General features: G+C 58.9%; 3 protein-coding genes and 1 pseudogene across 18 annotated transcripts in view; 2 read left to right on the forward strand and 2 right to left on the reverse strand.

Moving 5' to 3' along the window:
• Positions 1–2,375: 2,375 nt before the first annotated feature.
• On the reverse strand, positions 2,376–7,558 carry PTX4 (pentraxin 4). The gene is made up of 5 exons (XM_019988397.2): positions 7,435–7,558; positions 6,928–6,991; positions 5,577–5,718; positions 4,377–5,001; positions 2,376–3,016 (listed from the first exon to the last, which is right to left on the reverse strand). Exons 1-5 carry the CDS (start codon positions 7,556–7,558, stop codon positions 2,376–2,378), a joined length of 1,596 nt encoding a protein of 531 aa, XP_019843956.2.
• A 2,369-nt stretch (positions 7,559–9,927) lies between these two features.
• Positions 9,928–11,167, forward strand: LOC139179682 (heterogeneous nuclear ribonucleoprotein A1-like; annotated as a pseudogene).
• A 2,648-nt stretch (positions 11,168–13,815) lies between these two features.
• Positions 13,816–25,478, forward strand: TELO2 (telomere maintenance 2). 11 transcript variants are annotated; one of them, XM_070779414.1, is made up of 21 exons: positions 13,816–14,201; positions 14,887–15,222; positions 15,726–16,003; positions 17,474–17,542; positions 17,691–17,838; positions 18,620–18,722; positions 18,844–18,912; positions 19,048–19,189; positions 19,286–19,422; positions 19,850–19,929; positions 20,123–20,224; positions 20,388–20,476; positions 20,565–20,656; positions 20,749–20,865; positions 20,973–21,044; positions 21,779–21,943; positions 22,241–22,335; positions 22,770–22,869; positions 23,016–23,080; positions 23,220–23,335; positions 23,881–25,478. In XM_070779414.1, the coding sequence occupies exons 2-21, from the start codon at positions 14,888–14,890 to the stop codon at positions 23,985–23,987; spliced, it is 2,481 nt and encodes an 826-aa protein (XP_070635515.1). In that variant the 5' UTR covers positions 13,816–14,201; position 14,887; the 3' UTR covers positions 23,988–25,478. The 11 variants fall into 11 exon arrangements, 7 of the variants coding, with proteins under 7 accessions (XP_070635515.1, XP_019843218.2, XP_070635516.1 ...); XM_019987659.2 differs by having other exon boundaries at positions 22,244–22,335; XM_070779415.1 differs by having other exon boundaries at positions 13,816–14,068.
• Positions 24,340–27,452, reverse strand: part of IFT140 (intraflagellar transport 140) — a 58,260-nt gene continuing 55,147 nt past the window's right edge. For all 6 annotated transcript variants that reach the window (XM_070779411.1, XM_070779412.1, XM_070779409.1 and 3 more), the window contains exon 31: positions 24,340–25,056. In XM_070779411.1, coding sequence (XP_070635512.1) covers positions 24,850–25,056 — 207 coding nt within the window. In that variant the 3' untranslated portion in view covers positions 24,340–24,849. The remainder of the gene's footprint in view (positions 25,057–27,452) is intronic.

A 27,452-nucleotide genomic window follows, 5' to 3' on the forward strand; every position in this document is an offset into this window, starting at 1 on the left:
CAGCCTCCCCTGCCCCAAAACCTAGACGGGCTTCCCTACACTCCTCGGTGGAAAGCCCAGCCCTGCCCAAATGCCTAATGACCTGAGTTCCCACCAATCTCCCCTGCAAACACCTTCCCAGGTGGGTCTCCCCTCCTGGAGAGGCCCCACCAAGCACCTGGACGAAGGTCGGCAGACAGCCACTGCTGTACTACCTCTGCCAAATGCCCACCGTTTCAGCATCTGTGAACACTGGGCAGAAATGCTGCTGTGGTTAATGGACGATGCTGTGTTAACGGACCTGTTATAACAGGTGTTTGTAACACGCATGAAAGCTGCAGAGGGCGGGAAACAGCCTGCGTGTTCTCTCAATGCTGGCGACCCAGCTGTCCCTAAAGAAAGACTTCCTAATCAAATTAGTCTTCCCCTAAAAGATGTCATCTCTCCCTCCTCAATGGTGCAATGCAGCCAGGGCTATAGAAAAGGCCAGAGGAGCCTGGGAAAGAAGAGACTGAGAAGGGCAGCTCTCTGTGAAGACAGACACGCCCTGGGGAAGTGCCAGGGGAAGCAGAAGTCTGTGGTTCTAGGACCTTCCTCTGGCCACCCAGTGGGGTTTCCAGACCTGGGATTCATCCTCTGACCTTGACTCATGGGTGGTTGGGGAATGGGCTGGGAAGGGGGAGGGGAGGTGGCTGGCCAGACTGGCTAAAGGCCTGGGATCACTGCTAAGAGGCCCCGGGGACTGATTTCAGCGCCCCCCCAACCCCCGCCGCCAACCCCCGCCCACCAGCAGGCCAGTTTCCAGACTTAGTGATTCTAAGCTTTTCCAACAGATGAGCAGACATGCCCGCCGCCCCCACCACACACACCCCAAAGCTGCTCTTTTCTGCGCCCACAGATTGACTTTCAGGTTCTGAGCTCTTGCAAGGATTAATTTACATCACAGATTCTTTTTCTTTTTTTTCCTCCCGGGCTGAGTCCTAATCACTGGAGTGCCAGGGAATTCCCCACACCTATTCTGCCAATGCATTTTTTTTTTTTAAACTTGCCATGATTCAAAATTCTGAAAAAAGAAAAAAAAAAAAAAAGCTGTCAAAAACAATACCCAGTACTGGCAAGAATGGGGAGTTGTGGCAACCATCATAGAGTGCCAGCAGGGATATAAAACAATACAGTCACTTTGGAAAACAATTTGGTGGTTTCTTTGAAAGTTTAAACATGATTTTATCATTTAACCCAGGAATTCCGCTGTTAGGTATCCGCTCAAGAGAAACAGAAGCATGTGTCTACAGAAGGACTCAGAGGAGGGTGTGCACAGCAGCTTCATTCACAAGGGCCCCCTACTGGAAACCACCCAAGTTTCCATCGACTGATGAATGGATAAACAAAACGTGGGTCATTAGGACAGAAGGTCATTCATCCACACAAAGGAATGCAGCAGACAGACACCACAACACAGACAAACCTGGAAAGCATGATGCTCGGTGAGAGAAGCCAGACACCAAGGACCACACAGTGACGGAGTCCATTTATGTGAAACGTCCAGAACCGGCAAATCCACAGAGACGGAAAGCAGGAGCGTGGGTGCGGAGCTGGGGGAGGGGCTGTGTGGGGACAGGAGTGACCCTAACAGGCATGATGTCTCTATGAGGGGGGGACAATGGAAATGTTCTAAAGCTGGATCATGGTGATGGTTGCATACTTGGCAGATTGACTACAAATCTTCAAACTCTACACTTAGAATGGGTGAATTTCATAGTAGGTAAAAGCATTGCCCATCCTCAATGTGTGTTTCTGAGTAGCCTGTTTCCTTTGCAAGCCCCCTTCCCGGTGGCTCTGATAGCCTCACCAGCCATGTCACAGAACCCTGATGGACCCCCAGGGTGAAGGAGCTGCAGGGCCAGGAAATGAACTCTCCGGCCCTTCTCATGAGAGGTGTTGGAACAGGGAACAGACAAACAGAAACTCTCACAAGCCTCATGGAGAGAGGACCATGGCAGCTAACACAAGGAGAAGAGTTTTCCAGGAACCAGCCTGCGGCTGCCCCAAACCCACACCCAAGAAGCGTGGAGCTAGAGCCTGCCACCACCACATGGCCGGTCAGCTGCGCGGAAATGACGTCATACTACAAAGGGGGGTGTTTGTAAGAACACTGCAGGAGGGGGAGAATGCAGTCCTGGGGGCCCTGTGGCCTGGCTCTGCCTTGTTGGCTCCCCTCCTCCACCCCCATGCAATGCCCACATCCTGTGTTAGAGGGCAGGTGTGCCTGGTCCAGGTCGGGGGCAGCAGATGGCCTCTCAGTCTGAGTGGGGGCCCTCTATGGACTGTGCAGAGTTTGGGGGTGCCCCTCCCGCTGGCCACCTCAGGAGTGCCACTGCTGTGTGTGCAGTGAGCCCTCAGGGACACAGCTGTAGGCAGGTGCAGTTCACCCTCTGCACGAATCCGCCCACTGACGTGGCATTGTCCAGTGTCAGGATGGCACCCGTCGGGAGCGCCTTTCCCATGGCCAGGTTTGAAATCTCACCAGGGACCAGCACACGGTCCCATATGGCCAGGCCTGCCATGCTCCCCACGAAGGCCTCCGAGCTGTCAAACCCACCCCCCACGTGGTCTTGCTCCTGGCCTAGCACGAGGGACCCTCCTGGGGGGATCTCGTACCCCTCCCTGAAGCGGGAGCCGGTGGCCACGAGCCTTCGGTCCACGTGGAGCCAGTACCTGCCCAGGATGGACGTCCAGATGACACACACATGGTGCCACTGGTCATCTAGCAGTGGCTGGAGGGGCAGCTCCCTGAAGGCTGGGTCTCCGATCACAAAGTGGACGGAGCCAGGGGCCAGGGAGTCACGGCCGTGCAGAACCAGCTTGTTGTCGTTTTCCTCGGTGGCATAGGACAAGAGGGTGCCCAGGTGGTCCGCGGCTGTGCGGACCCAGCTGCAGATGGACAGGGCCCGCAGACCCGTGAGGAAACCCGGGCGGAGGAAGCCCACATTCATGGTGGAGGCATTTGGAAAGATGAGCGCAGGGCCCACGTTGCAAACTAGAAACAAACAAGGAGGGAGAGTCAGCCCGAGTTGCGGGGGGCGGCGGCTCACTTGTCCTCACATGACTGGCGCCATCTCCCAGATGGGAGGACTGACGCCCAGGGCACCTGGCCAGCTGCGCTCCTTGCAGCAGGGAGCCCCAGATGAGTGTCACGTGGCTGCTGGGACAAACCCCCCACAAATGCAGCGGCTCAAAACAAAACCCAAAGTTAGCATCTCACAGTCTGGATGTCAGAAGTCCCCACGGGTCTCTCTGAGCTGAAGATCACGGTGTGGGTGGGGCTAGTTCCTCTGGAGGCTCCAGGGAGAAGCCCTTCGCTGCCCTCTGACCTCTGCTCCTGCCTCACATCTCTGTCCCTGACGCTGAGCCCCCTGCCTCCCTCTCCTGAGGACCCTGTCATGAGGTCGGATCAGCTCCCATCTCAGGGAGCTGGATGGACTTTCACATTAGAAAGTCCTCTTGCCATGTGAGGTGACGCAGCCACAGGGGCTGGGGCCAGGACGTGGGCGTCTTTGGTGGCATCATCCTGCTGACCAGACTTCTTCCCAAATCTGCCCGAAGGAGAGTGGGTGGGGCAGGGGTGGGGAGCCTGCATTTCTAGCTCCAGGGTAGAAGTGGGGGCTCCTGTCATGATCTAGGGCAGTGGTTCTCAACTGGATACACCTGTGTGCCCGGGGAACGTCCAATGACGCCTGCAGACAGGTTTGGTTGTCAGGATTTTGGGGGTCCCCAAACTTGTAGCCCCGCTTTCCCGGGAGCCCTGTTGATTTCCTGAAGGTCAGCTAGTCAGCTCAGTCTTACTGGTGAGGCCCCCAGAGCCATGCAGATGGAGGGAGATCTGCTCCAGACTAATGGGCCCTGAGGGCTGCCAGGCCAGACTGGGAGCAGCCGGGCCACAGCTGAGAGTTTGAGGTAGGTGGAGGCCAGAGAGGTGCCGAACACCTCTCGGTGCCCTGGAGGCCCCTACAGCTGGGGACGACCCGACCCCAGGTGCCCCTGGAGGAGAACCCTAAGCTGGTGATGAGAAGCGGCAGAGGCCAGGGGCCCTCCATGAGTGGGCACAGACCCCATGGGCTATAGACCGGGGCCCCAGCCCTGCAGGAAGGACCCTGCTGGTGACGGCTGAAGATGCCAGCCCTGACCTGTGTGATCACCAACCCTGAGTGGGCATTTACTGCCCGCAGGCAGCACCCGACTCATGGGTGTGCCAGGCGGCCTGACCTGCAGGCAGGCCATCTCCTGGGCGGTTCCTTTCTTTGAAGGTGGGGTGTGGGGGGGTGTGAGGGCACTAAGGGCTAAGAAGGCCCCTGAGGGAGAGGTGGAGACCGATGGGGGTGAGCGGGTGTGGTGCTTACCCTCTCCTGGGCTCTCGGGGGGCCACGCCTGCTGGTTGCCTAGGCCCAGGGGCTCTTGTGCCCCCTGGAGACGGTAAGCGAAGTCTAGAGGTGGGTCCCGGGGCTCAGGCGGAGCTCTGATCGTTTGCCCGCCCCCCTGCAGCTGCGGGGCGCTCGGGTTCGACGGCCTAGATGGGTCCGGGGTCACATTCCGGGCGGCGGGGCCGGGGCCGGCCAACCGCAGCTGGCCCTCGAGAGCGGCTAGCCTGGTACTCTGGCTCTGGACAAGGGGCGTCAGGCGGAGCAGCGCATCCTGCAGGGCCCGCACGTCTCGGGCCAGCCCGGAGACAGCGGCCCTCTGTCTCTCCTGCTCCCGGGCGCGCCGCGCGCTGCCCTCGCTCATGGCAGCACTCAAGGCCAGCAGCCTGTGGTCCGCCTTCCGGCCTCGGCGCTGCGTCCTCCGCACCCAGGTCCTGAGGTGGCCCAGCTTGTCCTGCACGGCCGCCTGCGACTGGTTGAGTGCCAGGGCCACGGCCCGGCTCTCATGGGCCAGGCTCTGGAACCGGGCCTCGATGTCGAAGGACAGGTTGTAGTGGCTGGCGATGCCCTGCAGGTGCGTCAGGGTCACCTCTTGGAACCTCCGAAACTGTGGAGAGGACACAGGGGGTCCCAGGGGCTCGGTCTTCAGGGCAGCTCGGTGAGGTGACCGACCTCTGCCACCAGCGCCCCCACACCGAGCTTGCAGCTGCGGGACGACCCCAGGCCTGTGCTGCAGGGGGTGAGGGCCCCCAGGCAGCTCCCACCCCTTCCTGCAGCCACACTCTTCACTCCCCTGGTGAGGGTGGGCAGCTTGTGTGGGGATCAAAGTGAGGAGGGCTTGGGCTCCTAGGAGCTGGCCGTGGCCCCACACAGGAGTCTCTGCTCCATGGGGAACCTGAGATCCGGTACCCCGAGGCCCAGCAGGCCCCAGCACACCTGTGGGTACCCTCCTCGGGGTTGCCCCAAGTCTGCCCACCCTCACACACAGCTGACTTATCTTCAGAAGGAGCCCACCAAACCTGTTTTGCTGTTTCAACCATAGGTGAAAAATCAGACCATAAAAACTGCAAACTCCACTCTGAGCCCACAGAGCACAGAAACTTCCCATTGTTTCTGTATCACCTCTGCATCACCTGCTGTCAATTAAAAAACTCTACCGCCTCAGACAGTGGGTGCACTTACCTGCTCTTCTAGTCTACGGAGCCTCTCGAAAAATGGTTTTCGTTGCCCCACAGGGCCGGTTGTTTGCGACAAAGCTCCGTGTAGATATATGTGCACAAGGATGAGGAAGAAAGGCAGAGCTCTTCCCGTTGGGCTGCCCATGCTGAAAAGGGGCAAGAGGCACCCTGAATGCAGGAGGACGGTCTGCTTGGAGCTGGGCCTCCACTAGGCTGGCCCGCCTCTCCCGGGGGTGGCTTCCCTTCTTCCCCTCTGGCGGGCAGTCAGGTGCCTCCCACCACCTTGATGAGAGACATTCACTCTGGACACTTGAAGTTCCTAAGGACACAGGCTGAAAACAGATGCGGTGTCTTTGGAAAATAGGTCTACTGGGTACAAGGCCTGGTCCAACTGGCTTGGAGGCGGGCGGGGTGATTGCTTTAGCAGGAGCATACAGACTCGTGTTCCCACCAGAGGAGTGGAAGCTGCACAGGGACCCTGGTGGGGGCAGGGGCTCCTTAGAGCTGTCTGCAGCGGGCCCAGCCTGCTGGCCGTGCACAGCAGATCCGGATCCATGAGGCCCCTCCCTCGCCCTTGGAGGAGGCAATGGAAACAGAATTGGGAGCCACGTTAATTCATCTCAGGCCTCGGGCTATGAAGTGGGCTGAGTGGTAGGTCCCAGGCTAACCCTGGTGCCTGCAAATGGGAGCTTATTTGGGAAAAGGGTCTTTGCAAATACAATTAAGGATCTTGAGATGAGTTCATCTTGGATCATCCGTATGAGTCCCAAGTCCAAGGATAAGTGTCCTGAGACAGAGAGGAGACACGCAGGGGAGAGGGCCGTGTGACACGGAGGCCAAAGTTGGGGTGGAGCTGCCTCAGGAACACAAGGAGCTGGGGGCGGGGGGCGAGAATCCTCCCAGGAGCCTTCGGGGGGAACATGGGCGTGCCAACACCCTGATCTCCAACTTCCAGCCTCCAGGGCTGCCAGGGAAAGCGTGGCTGTTGTTTTAAGCTCCTCTGTTTGTGATCATTGGTTACAGCAACCCCAGGGGATGAACACAGGCTGCCTGCCTAAGTGAACGGGGGGCAGAGACCTCATTCCAGGGCCAGGTCCATGGCCAGTGTTTTCCCAGTGAGGGGAGCAGGAGAAAACCACGGTCAAGGCTGAGAGTTCCAGGTGAACAAGGCACCGGGGCACAGAGACTGATCTCCTCTCTTTCCCCAGGGTCACTCTGATGGCGGCCAAGGGACACAGCCTGGAGGAGCCACAGGGCAAAGAGAGGAGATGCAGCAGCTGCCCTGGGGAGCAGAGGAAGGGGCAGAGGGGACCCGGGCAGGCAGGGAGTGGGTCTGCGTCCTGGGGCTGCCATACCCCATGACCACCCCAGGGAGTGGGCACAGGAGTTCATTCTCCTCTGGCTCTGGCGGCCGGAAGTCTGAGGTGGAGGGGTCAGCAGGACCACCCTGGATCCAAAGACTCTCAGGAAGGATCCCCCGGCTGCTCCTGGGGCAGCCTCATCCCAGCCCCGGCTCCGTCTTCACAAGGCCTTCTCCCCTGCGTGTCTCTCCTCTTCTGTCCAACAAGGACACCAGTCATTGGATCTAGGGCCCACCCAGATAATACAGGGTGATCTATCTCGAGATCTGAAACTTGGTTACATCTACAAAGAGCCTTTTTCCAAAAAAGTTCACATTTATAAACACGGGGGTTAGGACTTAGATGTGTTTCTTGGCGGCCACCATTCAGTCCATTACAGGGAGGTTTGAGGGGTTGGGGGCGTCCAGGGATGGCGGGGGGCTGGGGCGATGTGCAGGCTGGAGAGAAGAGACTCATGTCAGTCTGAATACAGAGTTGCCGGCCCCCTGCCTCCTCCCTGACCTGCTGCGCTGGGTGGCTGCTCCTGCCCACCAGTCCAGCCCCAGGACATGGTCAGCTGGTTCTCTGAAGCCGCAATGTCCAATCCCAGAGCCCCAGATGCGTGGGAGTGTTGAGCCCGTCCCATGAGGCTAGCCTGGGTGGAGATCCGCTGCAAGTATAAAAAACGCACTGGATCCCAGGATTTAGTATAAAAAAGGAATGAGAAATACTTCCTCAATCATCAGATTTTATGTATGATTATAAAGGCGATGGCACCCCACTCCGGCACTCTTGCCTGGAAAATCCCATGGACAGAGGAGCCTGGTAGGCTGCAGTCCATGGGACCGCGAACAGTTGGACACGACTGAGCGACTTCCCTTTCACTTTTCACTTTCATGCATTGGAGAAGGAAATGGCAACCCACTCCAGTGTTCTTGCCTGGAGAATCCCAGGGACAGGGGAGCCCGGTGGGCTGCCGTCTATGGGGTCGCACAGAGTCAGACACGACTGAAGCGACTTAGCAGCAGTAGCAGCAGCATATGTAGAAATGGTAATAATATTTTGGATGCACTAGGTTAAATAAAATGTTTTAAAAATTAATTTCAACTGTTTCTCCTTTTTAGTAAGACTACGAAAATATTTAAAATTAAATATGGAGCTCATGTCATTGTTTGATTGGACAGTGTCACCTTGGAGAAAGACTCTGGTTTGTGGGCCCCCAGGCAGAAACAGGGGTTTTCCTTTGACTCGCTTTCATCATCCGTTCTTTAAAAAAAAAAAAGGGTGGAAAAAAACATAAATCACAAAATTCACTCATTTTAAGGGTGAAACTAACAACATGTTATTGAAGTAAACATCTACCTATTGGACTGGGAGTCTGAGGGTTCTGCCAGCTTCTGGAAAGCAGCAGACAGGGACCTTCCCCAGGTACCTCCTCCAGGCTCCTGCCCCCAGGCAGGAGGAAGAAGGGAGCTTCTTCAGTCCAGGCAGAAAACCCGCTCTTACTAACATCATGGGCAAGAGCTTCCTGCACCCCGCCAAACCAACTTCCATCCACAGGGTAGACAGAAATCTGCCCCAACAGAAGAGGAACCAGGAGACGATGCAGAGGGCCAAGGAAAGGCTCAAAAGCAATCTAAAGAACACCTTCAGAAAGGCAAGAAAAGCTTTGTGTCCACAAGGCAAGAAATGGATGCTGTGGAAAAAGGAATAATCAGAAAGGATGAAGCTGCTCCTGGAAATGAAAAGCACAATTTTCCAAAATACAAAGAATAAAGTAAAATGCAAATAAATATATAAGTAGAATAGAAAAATTAAAAGGCAAAGTTAAAACAGTTGGTCAGAAAGTAGGCAAAAAGGCAAAGAAATAGAAAAGAAGAGCCAAACACTGGATTGATCTCAGTCCAGTGAAAAGACACTATGGCGTATGAGACTACAGGAAAGAAGGGAAGGAATTTCTAGGAAGATAATCTGTGAAGGTGCTGCAGACAAAGGCATCCATCACTTGAAGACCTCGTGGCAGAGAGCCCCAGGCCAAGGGACAACTACAAGGCTCATCTTTAAGTGTCAGACACCACAGATGAGAAGATTCTAAGTGTCCAGAGAAAAACCTGGTCACCTGTGGATTGAGGCTTTCCCCAGAGGCCTGTTGGCCACCTCACCAGCAAGGCTGGCTGCCAAAGACAGGGGACAAAACTTGATGACTCTGAATGAAATGGTTTTCATTTAAAACTGAGCACAGCTTCCCTGGTGGTCCAGTGGTTAAGAATCCATCTCGCAATTCAAGGGACACCATTCGATCCCTGGTCCGGGAAGATCCCACATGCCCCGAGCAACTACTGAGCCAGGACTCTAGAGCCCGAGAGGTGCAACTACTGAAACCAGCCCACCCAGGGCCTGTGCTCCGCAATGAGAGGAGCCTGCACAGTGCAACAGAGTAGCCCCTGCTCGAGGCAGCTAGAAAAAGCCTGAGCAGCATCACGGAATGTAAATAAATCTTGGACAAAACAGCAGTTGGAGTGGCCACTTAGCCCAGATGGTTAGAGAATAATACTGATGAATTGTGTATCTATTAATAGCTCAAATGTGAATCCACCTGGAGCAAAGAATAAAGTCATTTTTTCAGATATGCAAAGGGTTAAGAAATGTATCCTCTGTGCCCAGTCTCTTGAGACATTACTGAGTGACAGGATTCAGAAAAACGTGGGGATAGAGGGAGAAGGAAGCAGCTGTAGGAGCCAGAAGTGAGAGCTGTAGTCCAGAAGCCACCTGCGAGGCGCACCCACATCCAACCCATCTGGTCTCCCCGAGGTGAGCCCCTTTTCATCACCTGACCCCTGGCTGTTCTCCTACCGGCTGCCTCTTTGGGCTTTCTGCATCCGCGGTTGCCCTCTACTGTACACTCTCCTAATTGCACCCTGGGTGGACCCCTCTTGATGAAAGTGTAAGAGCAAAGTGAAAAAGTTGGCTTAAAACTCAACATTCGCTTTTTTCTGCCCGTGGACGCCGCCGAGAAAGCATCGTTGAAGTCTTCCCTGCCTCCACTGCCATCATGTCTAAATCAGAGTCTCCCAAAGAGCCCGAACAGCTGCGGAAGCTCTTCATCGGAGGATTGAGCTTTGAAACAACCGATGAGAGTCTGAGGAGCCATTTTGAGCAATGGGGAACGCTCACAGACTGTGTGCTAATGAGGGATCCAAACACCAAGCGCTCCAGAGGCTTCGGGCTTGTCACGTACGCCACGGTGGAGGAGGTGGATGCGGCCATGAATGCAAGGCCACACAAGGTGGACGGAAGAGTTGTGGAACCAAAGAGGGCCGTCTCAGGAGAAGATTCTCAAAGACCTGGTGCCCACTTAACTGTGAAAAAGATTTTTGTTGGTGGCATTAAAGAAGACACTGAGGAACATCACTGAGAGATTATTTTGAACAGTACAGGAAAATTGAAGTAATTGAAATCATGACTGACCGAGGCAGTGGCAAAAAGAGAGGCTTTGCTTTTGTAACCTTTGATGACCATGACTCCGTAGACAAGATTGTCATTCAGAAATACCACACTGTGAATGGCCACAACTGTGAAGTGAGAAAAGCCCTGTCTAAGCAAGAGATGGCTAGTGCTTCATCCAGCCAGAGAGGTCGAAGTGGTTCTGGAAACTTTGGTGGCGGTCGTGGAGGTGGTTTTGGTGGGAATGACGACTTTGGTCGTGGAGGAAACTTCAGTGGTCGAGGTGGCTTTGGTGTCAGCCATGGTGGTGGCGGATATGGTGGCAGTGGGGATGGATATAACGGATTTGGTAATGACGGAAGCAATTTTGGAGGTGGCGGAAGCTACAATGATTTTGGCAATTACAACAATCAATCTTCAAATTTTGGACCCATGAAAGGAGGAAACTTTGGAGACAGAAGTTCTGGCCCCTATGGTGGTGGAGGCCAATACTTTGTCAAACCACGAAACCAAGGTGGCTATGGTGGCTCCAGCAGCAGCAGTAGCTATGGCAGTGGCAGAAGGTTTTAATTACTGCCAGGAAACAAAGCTTAGCAGGAGAGGAGCGCCAGAGAAGCGACAGGGAAGCTACAGGTTACAACAGATTTGTGAACTCAGCCAAGCACAGTGGTGGCAGGGCCTAGCTGCTACAAAGAAGACATGTTTTAGACAATACTTATGTGTATGGGCAAAAAACTCGAGGACTGTACTTGTGACTAATTGTATAACAGGTTATTTTAGTTTCTGTTCTATGGAAAGTGTAAAGCATTCCAACAAAGGGTTTTAATGTAGATTTTTTTTTTTTTTGCACCCATGCTGTTGATTGCTAAATGTAATAGTCTGATCATGATGCTGAATAAATGTCTTTAAAAAAAAAAAAAACAAACCTCAACATTCATGTATGGAAAGAGTAACATGGAAACTTATGTTCAGTTCAGTTCAGTTGCTTAGTCGTGTCCAACTCTTTGCGACCCCATGAGTTGCAGCATGCCAGGCCTCCCTGTCCATCACCAACTCCCAGAGTTCACTCAGACTCACGTCCATCGAGTCAGTGATGCCATCCAGCCATCTCATCCTCTGTCGTCCCCTTCTCCTCCTGCCCCCAATCCCTCCAGCATCAGAGTCTTTTCCAATGAGTCAACTCTTCGCATGAGGTGGCCAAAGTACTGGAGTTTCAGCTTTAGCATCATTCATTCCAAAGAAATCCCAGGGCTGATCTCCTTCAGAATGGACTGGTTGGATCTCCTTGCAGTCCAAGGGACTCTCAAGAGTCTTCTCCAACACCACGGTTCAAAAGCATCAATTCTTCGGCGCTCAGCCTTCTTCACAGTCCAACTCTCACATCCATGCATGACCACAGGAAAAACCATAGCCTTGACCAGACGGACTTTTGTTGGCAAAGTAATGTCTCTGCTTTTCAATATGCTATCTAGGTTGGTCATAACTTTCCTTCCAAGGAGTAAGCGTCTTCTAATTTCATGGCTGCAGTCACCATCTGCAGTGATTTTTGGAGCCCAAAAAAATAAAGTCTGACACTGTTTCCACTGTTTCCCCATCTATTTCCCATGAAGTGATGGGACCGGATGCCATGATCTTCGTTTTCTGAATGTTGAGCTTTAAGCCAACTTTTTCACTCTCCACTTTCACTTTCATCAAGAGGCTTTTGAGTTCCTCTTCACTTTCTGCCATAAGGGTGGTGTCATCTGTATATCTGAGGTTATTGATATTTCTCCCGGAAATCTTGATTCCAGCTTGTGCCTCTTCCAGCCCAGCGTTTCTCATGATGTACTCTGTATATAAGTTAAATAAGCAGGGTGACAATATACAGCCTTGACGTACTCCTTTTCCTATTTGGACCAGTCTGTTGTTCCATGATAGCCCATGGGAATTTGCTCTATGGCTCAGAAAACTCAAACAGGGGCTCTGTACCAACCTAGAGAGGTGGGATGGGGAGGGAGGTTCGAAAGGCAGGGAGTATATGTATACCTATGGCTGATTCATACTGAGGTTTGACAGAAAACAACATAATTCTTTAAAGCAATTATCCTTCAATTAAAAAAGTAAATTAATTTAAAAATATTTGATCTAGACTCAGAAAAAAACAAAAACTCAACATTCAGAAAACTAAGATCATGGCATCCGGTCTCATCACTTCATGGCAAATAGATGGGGAAACAATGGAAAAAGTGAGAGACTTTATTTTCTTGGGCTCCAAAATCACTGCAGATGGTGACTGCAGCCATAAAATTAAAAGACGCTTGCTCCTTGGAAGAAAAGCCATGACCAACCTAGACAGCATATTAAAAAGCAGAGACATTACTTTGCCGACAAAGGTCGTTGTAGTCAAAGCTATGGTAGTCATGTATGGATGTGAGAGTTAGACTATTAAGAAAGCTGAGCACTGAAGAATTGATGCTTTTAAAGTGTGGTGTTGGAGAAGACTCTTGAGAGTCCCTTGGACTGCAAGGAGATCAAACCAGTCAATATTCATTAGAAGAACTGATGCAGAAGCTGGAACTGCAATACTTTGGCCACTTGATGCAAAGAACTGACTCATTGGAAAAGACCCTGATGGTGGGAAAGATTGAAAGGAAAAGGAGAAGAGGGCAGCAGAGGATGAGATGGTTGTTTGCCATCATCGACTCTATGGACATGAATCTGAGCAAACTCTGGGAGATAGTGAAGGACAGGGGAGCCTGGCGTGCTGCAGTCCATGGGGTCGCAAAGAGTCAGACACGACTTAGCGGCTGAACAACTACTGTACGTGTACTTTATTGTCTCCTTGACGTGTGAACACAAACTTTGCTTCAGTCTCTGCCCTGCAAGAGTGCCTGCTGGCGCAGTAGGCATTCAGTTAACGTGTGTTGAATTTATAACTATTTCCCAGGTTTCCCCTCAACACCCCTTGGGCTGAAGATCTTGGGAGGACTTCCCGGGCCGCTCCCTAAGTCACCATAGGACGTTCTGGAAGACAGAAGGTCCTGTATCTGTGCTGTGCATCTAGCCCTTGACACATGGACAGCGCGACCAAGGAACTGGCCCGGCGGCTGGTGGCTACCGTGCTGAATATTGCCGCCCCTGCCTCAGGATAGCACCCCCGTTGCGACTGCTTCCTAGTCCGGGCCCTGCCTCAGGGCGGGCGGCAAGGCCGCACACGAGGTCGGGGCTCAGTAGGAGCTTGTGGGGGCGAGAACGTGTGGGCTCAGGAGAGAAACGGAGCTCTCGGGTGAAGGGAGGGAGGGAGGAGGTCACCCCGGGAAGACGCACTCAGCGGCAGAATCAACGCCCGCAGGCGCGAAGCAGCTACGGTCCTTCCGAGCCACGTGCGGCTCACCCCAGAGAAAACCGCCCCGCCCACCAGAAGCCCCGCCCACTCGGACACGCCCCGCCCCCGCGCCCGCGCAGGCGCAGATGCGGCCGCTCGTCCTGCGCCTCTTCCGGCTAGCAGATTGGCGGCAGATTCGTTACGGGCAACCTGCGGGAACCCGCGCCCCGAGCTCAGATATTTAGTGCCATCTCTTTAGGCCACGAGAGTCCTTGCTGTGTGCCACGTGAGCTGGGCCTCGAACTGAGCGCTGAGCGGGCCTCGAGGGCCGTGGCGAATCGGCGAACGGTGGGCATTGGCGGAGCGAGCGGGGCCGCGGCACACCACTGCAACTCGGTGGGCCCGAGGGTGCGCCCCTCCCGGCGATCCCGGTCCTTCTTGACGCCCCTTCTGCCCCGAGACCCCCGCGCGTCCCGACGCCCCGTCCGGCTCCCCGAGGACCCCGCCGGTCCCACGTGGTCCCTGTCCGCTGCGCCACTAGGTGGGCTCAGGGCGCGCGCCGGGGCGCGGGCGCCGAGCCGGGCGATCGCTGGCGGCTCTGCACGCCGCGAGCGGGAGCCCGCGTGGGCCGGGCCGAGCAGGGAGGCCCAGGCTCGGGGGGGACACTCCTTGGGTCCCGATCTAGTGTCTGGGTGCACTGGTGTCAGACAGGTGCCGACTTCATGGCGCTCGTGCTGCAGGGGCGCCCGACCCTACCGTCACTACCAGTAGTGCTACTGATGGCTTCTGGGCAGGGAGGGGGCTTGGCAGGGTGAACCCCAGGTGGGCCTCCCGGCCTCAGCACCGTTGACCTCTGGGTGTGGATTCTTCCCTGTTGTGGGCTATCCTGCGCCCCACATGTGGGATGTTTACCAGCGTCCCTGGCTTCCACCACGCACTAGGGGCAAAAAAGTAGCAGCCCCCAGTTGTGACATATAAAGGAGTCCCCAGACACGGGTTCCCGGGGCGTGGGTACCCTACTTCAGAGCCTCAGACCAAGAAATGGCTCTTGGTGGAGAAAGCCACAGCTGCTGAAGGGAGGGGAGTATACTGCTGGGTGCCAGCAGGGGGGCCTGAGGGTGGGCTTCCTGAGAGTGTGTGAAAAACGCTTCCTTATCCGAGACTGAGTCCCACGTGGACGATGATGGCCCCTGGGACTTCTCACACACCTTTCCTGTGAACCCCAGGATGGATCCTGTGGCCTCTGCTGTCCGCCTGGCAGTCCAGGAGGCTGTTCACATCCTTTCTTCATCTGAGGATGGGGGCCACATCATCTCCACGCTGCAGTCCCTGAGGCGGTACCTTGGTGAAACAGAGACCCAAGCCCCCCCTGAGGAGCAGGAAGAGTTTAGCAGGACCCACTTTTCCACCATTCTCAGATGTCTGGTCGGCAAGCTGAGCCCCGACTGGCTGGACCTGCTGCCTGATGGCCAGTTGGAGGAGCTGTGGGCCAGCTTCTTCCTGGAGGGCCCAGCTGACCAAGCCTTCCTGGTGCTGATGGAGTCCATTGAGGGTGCTGCCAGGTGAGTGAGGCTGGGTCTGATTATGGGGTCACTTGTAACATCTGGAGGATTTCGAGCCAGTGGGTTCTCCAAATTACATGAGAATTCAGCATCCTGAGAAGTGAGAAAGTAAAAGCAGTGCATGTCAGAACACTGAACTAAAAGAGGGTTTCGTTAATCTCTGCAATGGACAGGCCCTCTGTCCTGCCATGTGGGTGAAGGGACTGCAGGAGTGGGTGCACCCGGGTGGCCAGGCGGGCCTGCGGGGTGGCTCCGGGCTTAAGTGGTCTAAGCAATCAGTGGGGTGTGGCCATCCTTGGGTGGGGGGAGCCCTTTCCTTCACTCTGTGGCTTCCAACTCGGCGTGAGGCACCCCAGCAAGACCCCTCCCTGGGCATCAAGCACCCTGCGGGGATGCCGGTTACCCTGACTCCTTGCGGCGGGATGGGAGGGGGCGTGTCCAGGGATCCCAAAGTGTGGAGAGTGCTCAGGAAGCGAGGCTGCTCACACCTGCTCTTGGTTCAGCCCCAGCTTCCGTCTGATGAAGATGGCGCGGTTGCTGGCCAGGTTCCTGAGTGCAGGCAGGATGGCCGCTGTGATGGAGGGGCAGTGTGGGCAGCAGGCGGGGCCGGCCTCCCGCCTGCTCCAGGAGACCCTTCTCACCCGGGTGGTGGGCCTGCCCGATCACCTGGGCAACCGTCTGCAGCGGGAGACGCTGGCTGCCTTCTTCCCTCAGAACTACTTCCCTCTGCTGGGCGAGGAGGTCCTGCGGGTGCTGCAGGCAGTGGTGGACTCTCTCCGAGGTGAGGGCCCCTCTTCTGACAGCCTCCCCAGCCCGGCGTCCACTCCATCATGCCCGCCCTCTCCGGCTTCCAGGGACTCTTCCACCTCTGGGCAGTGCCACGGGCAGGTCGGATGTTATGGTCCGTCTGGGGCCTCAGCAACCCACCTGTGAAGTTTCAGCCTGGCTCGGCTTGCCTTGGAGATGGAACTGGCCCTGAAGTCCTTGCTTGTGTGTCCAGCCCCCCCACTCAGAATAAGGGAACGTCTGAGGTCTGGAAACTAAAGAGCTGTGGTGTGAAGAGGGTCCATCTGAGGTGGCTGCCGGCCGAGGTGCCCGTGTCCCTGTCGTTGCGGGTAGAGGACCTCGGTTCTCTGGCGGGTGGGGGCAGTGCTGGGGGCCAACTCTGAGGGAGCGTCCTGTGCCCAGGGCAATGAGGGCAGTGTCCCTCCCACCCTTTCTGGAGCAGCAGGAGCCTGGCTTCCCCACCAGTGTGGTCCTGTGGTCTGGGAGCCAGTAGAAGCTGGGGTCGTAGCAGCCTGAGTTGGGGTGGGCATTGGCCCTCCCCACAGTGAGGCCCTCCTTCCCTGTGGCCTGGCCCCTGCGCTGCCCCAGGCCTGGACCGAGACCCTCACCTACCCCTCCCATCTTGTCTAAACTGAGCAGCTGAGTGATGCTATTACCTTAAGCCTCGCTCAGGACCTCCCAGCAGCTCACCCCGCCCCTTCCCAGCTCCGCCCCACCCACCTCACCTATGCCCCGCCCACTCCCAGCTCCGCCCCGCCCCCTCAGCTCTGCCACGTCCCCCTCACAGCTCTGGAGCGGCTCTGGCCTCGGGTGCTGCTTTTCTGGGCCACTTCCCGGTCACCATCTCACCCTGTTTAGTATCACAGCCACCAGCTTGACCTCAAAAGTGCTTAGAGTGGCCCCTGTCCTGCTGTCTGACTTTCCCTCTGGCGTGAGCTGCGATCCCGGACTTGTGTCCACAGCTGACCTGGTGTTCAAAGCAGCAGCCCCTGGTCCTCACGGGTCTGTTGAGAGGAATGGACCTGAGTGTTGGGTCCTTGGGGCTGACGCGTCTGGAACACTTCTCGTTCCCACCCCCCGCGCCGTGTGGCCGGGTTGAATTCACTCCCACCCGGATCCCGGACGCCCGTCTGTAGATCGCAGATGCCGTGTTCCCGTCATGCGGGGGGCTGTCTGTTTCCTGCTTGGTCCGACCAAGCGGTTCTTATGGGGCAGCTGTGGCCTCTCCCAGCGCCCCACATGGTCCCTGCTTTGTGGGATCACCGTGACGATGAAGCAAGTGAACATGATGCTTTTTGATGTTTTCATTGGCTCTTTGAGTTGGAAACAATGCTGGTGGGGTTGGGGTTAGACTGAACATGTTGGCGTTTTTACAACACGGGGTCCCCCTGCCAGGAGTCAGGTCTGTCCCTGCAAGGCCGGGTGCACACAGGTGGTGGCCTCACTGCTTCCTTCTTCATCCCAGGTGGCTTGGACTGCTCCGTCTCCTTTCTGTCTCAGGTCCTGGGCAAAGCCTGCGTCCATGGGAGACAGAGTGAGTGTCCCTGCCATGGGAGAGGCTTCGATGTGTCCTGGGAGGGGCGGTGCCCCCGCCTGGGCCTGGCCCTGCTGGGTGGGGCTTGGCTGGACTCCCTATGGCCCCCGGGCTCAGGGGGCTCAGGGCCCCCTTTTCTTCCCCTCAGAGGAGATCCTGGGCGTGCTGGTGCCCCGGCTGACAGTGCTCACCCAGGGCAACTGCCTCTGGCAGCGGGTCTGCTGGCGCCTGGTGGAGTGTGTGCCCGACCGGGCCATGGAAGCCGTGCTGAAGGGGCTCGTGGAGGCCGCCCCAGGGTAAGAAGCGAGGCATCTTCCTACTGAAGATGCTCCTCTCCCAGGAGGGCGGGTGGCGGGGATCCAGAGGGTGCCTGGCCTTCCCGTCTCTGTGTGGTCAGTGCCATGGCACCTGGTGGGGGCCCCTCCATCTGGTGACTGGTCCTTGCTTGGAATTCGGTCCTGCAAATGCCCATCCCTCCTCACTCCTGGTGGCCAAGTCAGGCCCCCCTGTCTGCACTTCTGTCTTCTCTGCACCGGAAGGTCCCTGTGCTCAGAAAACTTAAGTCCTACAGGAGGGTGCTGGGCACGCGGCTCCATCCCGCCTGGTGGCCATGCCCGGGGCTCTCACGAAAGCCATGGGAGAGAGTGCTGGTCTCTCACTTGAAGGAAACAGGGGTCTCTTAGTCTAGATCAGGGTTTGCAAACTACAGCCTTTGCAGCTCACCCTGTGCTTTTACGAATGAAGTTTTATCGGCACACAGCCATGCTCAGTTGTGGACCTACCTGCCATGGCTGCTCCCAGCTGCGGCGGCTACAGAGCCCAGTGGGCTGTGTGCCTGGCCCTGCCCAGAGAAAGCTGGCTGCCCTGCATGGATGGAGCATTTCACCTGGACCCGTTGGGGCGAGGAGCGATGTCCTCTGTGTCCAGCGCTGGGCTCCCTAGTCTCCACAGTTACTGGGAGGAGGGAGGGTCAGCACTGACTGGAGGCTGGGGTACCTCCCTGGCCTCCCAGTGGTCAGCATGGATCCGGGGAATTCAGAGTCCTGCTTTTCCCTTTCACCCTGCCACGCCTCACAGGCCGGAGGTCCTCTCGCGGCTGCTGGGGAACCTGGTGACAAAGAGCAAGAAGGCCCAGTTTGTGATGACACAGAAGCTGCTGTTCCTGCAGTACAGCTGCTCGGTGAGGGTGCCAGTGGGGCGGGAACCGTGCTTGGCTCCCTGGACCCTCCTGCCCCCGGGCTCCCTGGCCGGCTGGGTGGTGTCTGTCTGCAGACGGTGATGGGAGCCCGGCTGTGTCGCAGATGCCCATGCTGCAGAGCCTGCTGGGGTACTTGGCCATGGATAGCCAGCGGCGCCCGCTCCTCGTGCAGGTAAGGGACCCCTGACCCCCAGAGAGAGTGTTCCTGCTGGGGGTGGAGGGCGCTGGCCGGAGCCTCCTGGGGGCTGGTGGGGACACTGTGAGGAGGGGGTGGGGTGACTGACACACTAGACCCGCCACCTGCCAGGCGCTGAAGGAGCTCCTGGAGACGTGGGGCAGCAGCAGTGCCATCCGCCACACACCCCTGGAGCAGCAGCGCTATGTCAGCAAGGCCTTACTCATCTGCCTGACGCACCTGGGGGAGGCGGAGCTCCGGGCCAGCCGGGACGGTGAGCAGTGAGCAGTGAGCAGTGGGGCACCCCATCCCCCACCCCGGCACCTCCCCACCCTCCCCCAGCTCAGCCCGTGTGGCTCGGTGCTTCCAGAGCTGCTGGCCAGCCTGATGGAGGGAGTGAAGAGCCGCCTGGACAGCAGCCTGCCGCCCGTGCGCCGCCTGGGCATGATTGTGGCCGAGGTGGCCAGCGCCCGGCTGCACCCCGAGGGGCCTCCCCTGAAGTTCCAGGTGAGCGAGGGCCCTCCCAGAGCCGCCGTCACTCTCGCCCCAGTCGCTCTGCCCGCCCACTGGGGTCCAGGCTGCGGAGCCTCTGTGTCCCCAGGTGTCTGCACAGCTGGGAGGGGTGGAGGCACAGCCCCCATGCTGATGCGGGAGCACGAGCCCCCAGGGGACTCAGGACAGAACTCTCAGGCCCTTCCATCCGCCGAGCCCTCTGGGATGTCCTCGGAGACGGGGCCGCATCTGCCCCGTCCCTGGGGACGCCTAGACCCTCCAGCCCCCGGTGCCACCCTCTGTGGAGGGAGACGTAGTTGCTCTTGAGGGGCGGCTGGCTGGCCAGCTATGCAGCCCTCGAGCTGTGATGGGGGCTTCAGGGGGTCCCCACGGCGCTGCCTGCTGGACCCGTCCCGCCGACTCCAGCTCATTTCCGTTATAGTACGAAGAGGATGAACTGACCCGAGAGATGCTGGCCTTGGCCGTGCCCCGGCCCGCGGCTGACGGCCCTTCGGAGGCGGGGTGAGGGTCCCACTTGGAGCTCTGGGCATGGTGGGCCTGGGGGGCAGCTCCTTCCCACCTGCTACTCTTGACTTGTCCTGGCTGAGACAGAAGCTGAGATGCAGGCAGGGGCGGAGCGAGCGTTCCCCAGGAGGCTGGGTTCTGGGAGGAGTCTTGCAGGGCAGCCCTGAGGCTTCCTTTTTTGTTTCCAAAGCCCGCCTGTGGCTCCCGTCAGTGGGGAGTCTCCTGACCAAGAGACGGTGGACAGTGGCGGCCCCCAGGCTGGGTGGGAGGGCTCTGACTCTGAGCTGGACAGGTAGGGGTGGCCCCACAAGGGAGGGCGTGAGGGCTGTGGCGGGATGTGGGCCCCGAGGCACTGGCTCCCTCTGTCCCTCGAGTCCTCCTCCCATGGGGAAATCAGCCCGCAGGCTCTGAGGGGCCCAGGACCGGTGGGACTGAGTGTCTGTGTTCTTCCTCAGTGATGACGAGCTTGTCCCCTATGACATGTCAGGGGATGGGGAGCAGAGGGGCAGCAAGACGCCCGCGTACGTGCGGGACTGCCTGGAAGGTGCGTCCTCTGCGTCCCGGGTCCCCCGCCCCCTGCCCAGCCTGCCCACCCACCCCGCCTCACTTGGGCCGTGGGGGCCTCTCTGCAGCTCTGACCGCATCTGAAGACTGGGAGCGCTGGGAGGAGGCCCTGCGGGCCCTGGAAGGGCTAGTCCTCAAGAGCCCGGCTGCCACCCGGGAGGTGAGCAAGCGGAGCGCCCTGGCCTCCCTGAGGGCAGGGGCGGGGGCGGGACCGCTTCCGGTGTGCACCTTGACCCTTGACCCCGTGGACAGGTGAGCCTGGAGCTGGCCAAGGTGCTGCTGCACCTGGAGGAGAAGACAGCCGTGGCAGGGTTTGAGAGGCTGCGCCAGAGGGCTCTGGTGGCCGTCACAGTCACAGACCCGGCACGGGTGAGTCCCCGCTCTGTATGGAGCCTGGGTCGTGCCCTCGGCGGGGGCTGTGCAGGGGCCCCCTCCGGGGTCATGGCCCTCAGCCGCCTCTCGCCCGCCCTGCCTAGGTGGCAGAGTACCTGGCCGTGCAGTTCTACGCCCTCAACTACAGCCTCCGGCAGCGCATGGACATTCTGGACGTGAGTGCCCAGGCCTTGCCCTCCCCCATCAGAGCGGCACTGGCGGGCATGGAGGTGACGGGGCAGGCGTTTGCCAGAATCTTCGTGGAGGGACCAGAGGCCTCCCCGGCCCCTTGTCCCTGGTGTGAGAGGCTGGGACCAGCGCCTGTCCGGTGCTTTCTTGACAGGGCACGGCCTCGGGGGCTGTGTCCTGTGTTAAATAACGGCTTCACTGAGTTGTGATGCACACGGCGTAAATTCAGTTTTATGATAAGCAAAATAGGGTATGTTCACCCAGTGGAGCATGACTTGGCCTTAAACAGGAAGAAAATTCTGACATGATGCTCAGTGAAGTAAGCCAGACACCAAAGGACAGACAGCAAATGACCTGACTTAGAAAACGGATGGGCGGGACGGGCAGGGAGTCCATGTTCCCCGGGGCAGGGCTCCGTCTGTGAGGACGGGGAGGCTCTGCGGGTGCCGGGGATGGTGGCGCTTTCCCTTTGTCCACGAGACAGGGATGGCGGGACTGGGTGGGCTTTGGGAGAAGTGACCGGGGTGTGGGCTCCTCAGCAGGGAGCGCCCACCTGCCCCCCACAAAGCGAAGTGCGCCTGTGGGGTCAGACTTGCCGCGGGACTCCCGGTACCTCCACTCGGGGACCGCTGGGCCCTCCGCGGCCCCACCCCACCTTGAATTTGGAAATCGTTGTCCTTCCCCAGCAGGGCGGCGGCTGCCCCAGTCTCCTCTCCTCTAGGTCCTGGCCCTGGCCGCCCAGGAGCTGTCCCGGCCTGGGTGCCTCGGGAAGGCTGCCCAACGGGGCTCCCCGGGGCCCGGCTCCCAGCCCAGTGGGGCCGCGGTCCCGGCCTGGAAGGCGGTGGTGGAGGAGCGCGTCAGACGCAAGACCCGGCGGTTCTGCAAGGTCAGCAGGCCCCCGGCGTGGCCTCCCGGGCGGGACCTCTGCCCCGCGGGCGCGGTGCCCACTTGTGCCCCGGGAAGGGGAGGGAGGGTTTCGGTGGTGGACGAGGGCCGCAGGGCATCAGGCTGAAGGGGCTGTAAGGCTGGGAGAACAGCCCCAAGGCTCAGCAGCAGCTATCGGCCGCTGGGTGCGACATGGGGCCATGTCTGGAGACATTCTCGTCCTCACCGGGGTGGGGGGTGCCCAGCCCTCCCAAGGGTCCCCGTGGGTCCACAGGGCCTTGAGTGCGCGTGTGTTTAGCAGGGCTCCACGGGGCGGGCAGCAGCTGCTGGCCCCAATGAATTCAACGCAGTGGCTGGATACTTCTTCTTCCCCCTCCTTCAGCGTTTCGACAGGTGAGGGCGTTTTCTAGAGCCCATGGTTTGGGGAACAGGAGCCCTGGACACTCCCAGGCTGGGGGCTGAGGTGGGCTCAGCAGGGTCAGGATCTTGGCTGTGGTTGTTCGTAGCGTAAGTGACGATAGGGCGTCAGGGCATCTGTCACAGACGCTGGGCTCACGGCCGGGCTGGGCCAGAGCCTCCATGGTGTCTCAACACAGCCGCCCACATGTGCCTCCTTGTCCTGGCTCCCTGCCCCAGGCTGGGCTTGACCAGGCGGCCCTGCAGAGTGACGGGGCGTCTGTCCACTGCCTCCCCCTCACGGCTCTGGGCAGTACGTGGATGAGGAGGTGAGGAGGGCGGACAAGGCCTGGGGTCCCTCTGTGGCCCAGGAGGTCGGGGAGCCAGCCCTGAGTGCCTGGCTGGCATCATTGCTGGGTTCTGTGTTGTAGGCCTGTGGTGACCTTTGACCTTTTGGGAGATGACCAGCTGGTTCTCGGGAGACTGGCCCACACCTTAGGGGCCCTGATGTATCTGGCCGTCAACACGGCGGTGAGCACCTGACCCGCCCCCGGGGAGCCCACCCCGGCCTCCTGGCCCTGCTGGCCTTGCCTCGGGGCGGGCGTGCTGGGCCTCATGGGCCCTGCGGTGGGGGCTGCTGGCACCTGGACCCCTGCCCACTGGCGTGCCTGTTGCAGGTGGCTGTGCCCATGGGCAAGGCCCTGCTGGAGTTCGTGTGGGCTCTTCGTTTCCACGGGGACGCGTGAGTGGCTGCAGGGCTGAGGGCAGTCGGGTGGGGGTGTCTCGGATCCTGTGGGACTTGGACAGCGGCAGGCGGGCTGGGCTGGGGTGGACAGCACCGCGCAGCGTCTCCTCCAACCCAGCCTCCGTCTTCTTGGCAGCTACGTGCGCCGGGGCCTGCTGTCCGCCGTGTCTTCCGTCCTTCTCAGCGTGCCAGCCGAGTGGCTGCTGGCAGACCTGCCGGACGAGCTTCTGGAGGCCCGGTCCTGGCTGGCAGGTGGGCGCCGGGCCAAGGCTGAGGTGGTGAGGCTGAGGGGGTAGACACAGCCCAGGGGCCGTCAGCTCGGTGGTGGGGACACGGTGCCATCGGTCACTTCAGGGCACCCTGTGGGGAACGTTGGGGCAGTGCCTGTATCTAGGGTGGACGGGTTCGCCCTCTGTGAGGTTACCAGTGTCCTGGCCCCTGCCCCCGGGTCATACGTTCTTTTTAAAAATTCCCCTGTGGTCAGTGTGACCTCTGCCTGTGGGCACTTGAGCCACAGCCCTCAGCACGCTGTGCCCGTGTACACCCGCGAGGCTCGCGACTTAGGGGGTTCTGATGATGGCCTTTCTCTGCCCACCTGCCCCCACGAGGCCACCAGCCCCTGCAGCCAGCCTGTCGGGTCTCTGCTGGTTTTCCAGCCGTCGTCACGCAGTGGCTGAGGCGCCTCCTGGGCCGGGCTCCCAGCCCAGGTGCCCCGCGTCTGGGCCGCTTCCAGCAGGTGACGTACAGGCTGGGCCTGGCGCCCTGACACTGTGGCGTGTTCCTTTCCGTCTTCACAGACGTGGCGGAGCAGGACGCGGACGAGGACTGCCGGCTGCTGGCGGTGAAGGCGCTGCTGCTGCTGGAGAAGCTCCGTGACAGGCTCCTCCCGCTCTCCTCTCCTTAGGCCCCGACCCCTGACCCTTGAGCCCAGGAGGCATGTTGCTGGATGAGCAGGGCGCCTATTGCAGGCTGGAGTGCCTGCGGCTCGGCTCAGATGTCCACCAGGGCCTTGGGTGCTGTCCTCCACGGCCTGGCACTGGGACGTGGCCGCTGCGGCTCTGGGACTCGGGCTCCAGGATTGCTGCTGGGCAAGAGCGGGGAGCCGCGGCTCAGCCTGGCCCCCATGCAGACTGCAGACTGGGGCGTTGAGAACCCCGGAAGGAAGCATGAGAGAGGGGTAGATGGTTCTGTTTCCAGCAGGGACCCTGGTGCCCAGACAGAGAGACGCGAAAATGGGGCCACGAGGGGGACATGGGTCCTTGAGAAAATAGGCTTTATTTGGAGGATTTCAGCAAGGAGACGCGGGGCTGAGGGTGCGAGAGGGTGAGGCAGCCCCTGACAGCCCCTCACAGTGGGAGCTGGTGACGGAAGGGGCGCAGCCTGGAGGGACAGAGCCTCCAGCTGCAGCCAGTGCCAGCTGCTGTCAGCCTGTGGTCAGGACGGGCTGTGCTGCAGGAACTGGCCAGACGTGCTGCCAGGCAACCCGTGTGGGTGCCAGGAGACACCTCTTTCTTACACCCTGTACTCGGGGAACGTCATGGGGAAAAACCTACTCCCTTTACTGCAAAAGGGCTAAAACAAACCTCGGCAGGAGCCAGGGACTCGGAGGGGTGGCTTACAGACACCCCGCCACCCCCACCAGACAGGCCAGCATGTCTTCCTGCAGCTCTGCCTATGGTCTCGGGCACTGAGCTCAACAGGGAAGTCGGGCTCCCCTCTGGCCACGGTGGGCGGGTCCCGGGCAGGTCCCAGAGCCCGGCTGCAGCTCAGGGCCCACTTTCCACCTCCTCGGCCACCTCCTCGTCCGCCTCCTTGTGCTCCTCCATGCTGCTGTGCTGCGCGCGCTTCGGCGCTGCGCAGGTCAGAGGGAGCCCCAGGCCCTGGTGCACGGCGTCCACGGTGTGCTGGCTCACGTAGTAGGACACGTTGGCGGAGGGCAGCCGCTGCCGCATCTCCTCCAGGTACCTGTAGGCCTGGGGACACAGGGCAGCCAAGACAGTCAGTGCACAGAACGAAGGCCCAGCCACGGTCAGAGTGGGCAGCGGAGGATGGGGCTCCGGTGACCCTGTGACCTTCCCAAGCGTGGAGGCGGCCAGGGCTCTGGGGCCAGTGCTGTGACTTTCCCTGGGAGGAGTCCTGTGGGCAGCCTGACAGCAGGATCTTGTGTCTGGGGCCATGGCCCTGGGGGGTGGGCCGCCCTGGACGCTCACAGGGAGACCCTGGGAAAGGGATCACACGCTTCACTGGGGTGGTGGGCAGCATAATTTACACACACACAGTTTGTCTTGCTCTCGTGCCACAACTATGGAGCCGTAAGCCACACCGAGGGTCTGCGAGCCACGGTGCGTGCTGGTGCAGCCAAATAAATTTAAAAGGTTTCTCTTGTGTATTTTGACCAGGCGTCCAGTCTAGTGCAGTCAGTCGGCCCTGTGGTTAGTGAGTCTCGTGTGTGTGTGTGTGTGTGTGTGTGTGGTCCTTGGCTGGGGGCTGGTGTTTCCTATGGGGCCTCTTCTGGTTCTGCCAAGTGGGAATCTGGGGGCAATGGGGGCCACCGAGGAGCTCGGGGGGGTGTCTGAGGCAGGATGAATATGCTTATACCCGCTCCACCTGCGCCCCCGCAGGGAGGGTCACACGCAAGCATGAGGGGCCTCACGTGGCTTGTGTGGATTCACTAAGAATCAATTCAGGGAAAAAAAAAAAGAATCAATTCAGGATGTGAACAAAGTTTCCAGGAACTCTGACTATATGAGGAAATGATGGTCACATCTAAGTATTTCTTACAGATGATACAATTCTAGAGCAGTCATCTCAGATGTAATTGAGAGAGATAAACAAAGATTGTGAGATAAGCTGGGCTATTTGGAGGGACGAGGGGTGCAGCGTATAGGTGCCCAGACTCCCCAGTGATGGGGAGGCGGTGTTGGGCACCAAGGGCCGGCCCTCGTGTCTGCCGAGTGCCGGCTGTGGGCCAGTAGCCGTGCTGGGGCGCACAGTGCAGAGCACAGGAGGCCCAGGCCAGGCTGGTGGGCACTGCGGTGAGAGGCCTGGCCCAGCAAGGGGGGAGGTGGTTGGGCAGCTGCAGGGGTCGTGCTGGGGAGCTGCTACGTGGATGGGAGGGTGGGAAGCAGGAAAGGACTTGAGGGGGCGGGGCGGGGGGGACTTGGCGGCACACAGGGGCAAGGCAGCAGCGTCCCGGGAGGGCTAGGGGTCTGGGCGGGGCTGTGATGACGGGGGAGGGGCGTCTGGGGGAGACCCCCTCCCCCCACCCAGCTGCAGGGAGGGTTTCTCTGCCCTCCTACCGGAAGGAGACACGCAGGCCTGTCCTGTCTCTATAGGTTTTTTAAATTTGGAGTTACTGTTTCCCTCAGGGGACCCCCCGGTGGACCAGTGGCTGAGACACTGCCCGCCAGGGGCCAGGGCTCCATCCCTGGTCAGGACATCAAAGATTCCGTGTGCTGCAACGAGCACCTGGTGCAGCCAAATAAGTAAATAAAAGAGCTTAAAAATCCCACAGGCTTCAAAGCTTGAGACCGCAAAGAATTTGGTGAAATGCTTGCAATGTGATCTGATACTGAGGATTCAGAGGTCTAAGCATCTCTGCCGTCCAGCTTGTGTTCTCCTAAAAGGGGGACAGTGGTTCACTTCAGAGCTGTCTCCACAACAACAGAAGGGCTCGGAGCTGGAAGTGGAAGGGCTGAGAGGACACAGGCGAGCCGGCCAGGAAGTCTGAGCTCACAGTGCAGACCCTCAGGCTGGGGCCTTGGGCGGACGCTCAGCTTCCCTGGGAATTGGGGCCGTGCCCCGCGAGGCCGGCATGGCCTGCTGGCAACACTTCTGGAACGACTGGCCGATGCTGGGCTTGTGAGCGCTTGGGAAAGGAAGGGGCCTCGGGTCACTGGCTGCGGGGGCTGGGCTGGGCAGCGCTCTGGGCTGCAGCGAGGTCTGTGCGCAGCCCTTGGGGACATGACAGGGAAATGTGGTGGGCAGAGCTCTGCTGTCTGCACGAGAGGACGGAGACCCAAAGGATGAGGACAGAGGCTTCCGCTGAGCCCGCTTTAGGTCAGCCTCCCACCAGCAAAGACAGGCTGCACAGACACGCTGGCCCCAGAAAACAGCCGTGACAGGCGCTCTGGGGCCCACGCTTGGGTGAGTTCTGCTTGTAACCACTGCCTTGGGGAGGCCCGAGTCCCGGGCGCTAGGGAACGTGAGAGGCACACAGAAGCCACACCCTGTGGTTGAGAGAGCCAGAACCAGAACCAGAACTGCGTCCACATGGCAGCCGGTACTCGAGGAACAAGGGAGCCCTGGAGCCCAGGTCCTGGCCTCTGCTGGACCCTGACATTGCATGCAGTGTAGATGGGCTGAAAAG

The sequence above is a fragment of the Bos indicus genome, chromosome 25 (genome assembly GCF_029378745.1).
Source record: "Bos indicus isolate NIAB-ARS_2022 breed Sahiwal x Tharparkar chromosome 25, NIAB-ARS_B.indTharparkar_mat_pri_1.0, whole genome shotgun sequence".
NCBI classification, from domain to species: domain Eukaryota; kingdom Metazoa; phylum Chordata; class Mammalia; order Artiodactyla; family Bovidae; genus Bos; species Bos indicus.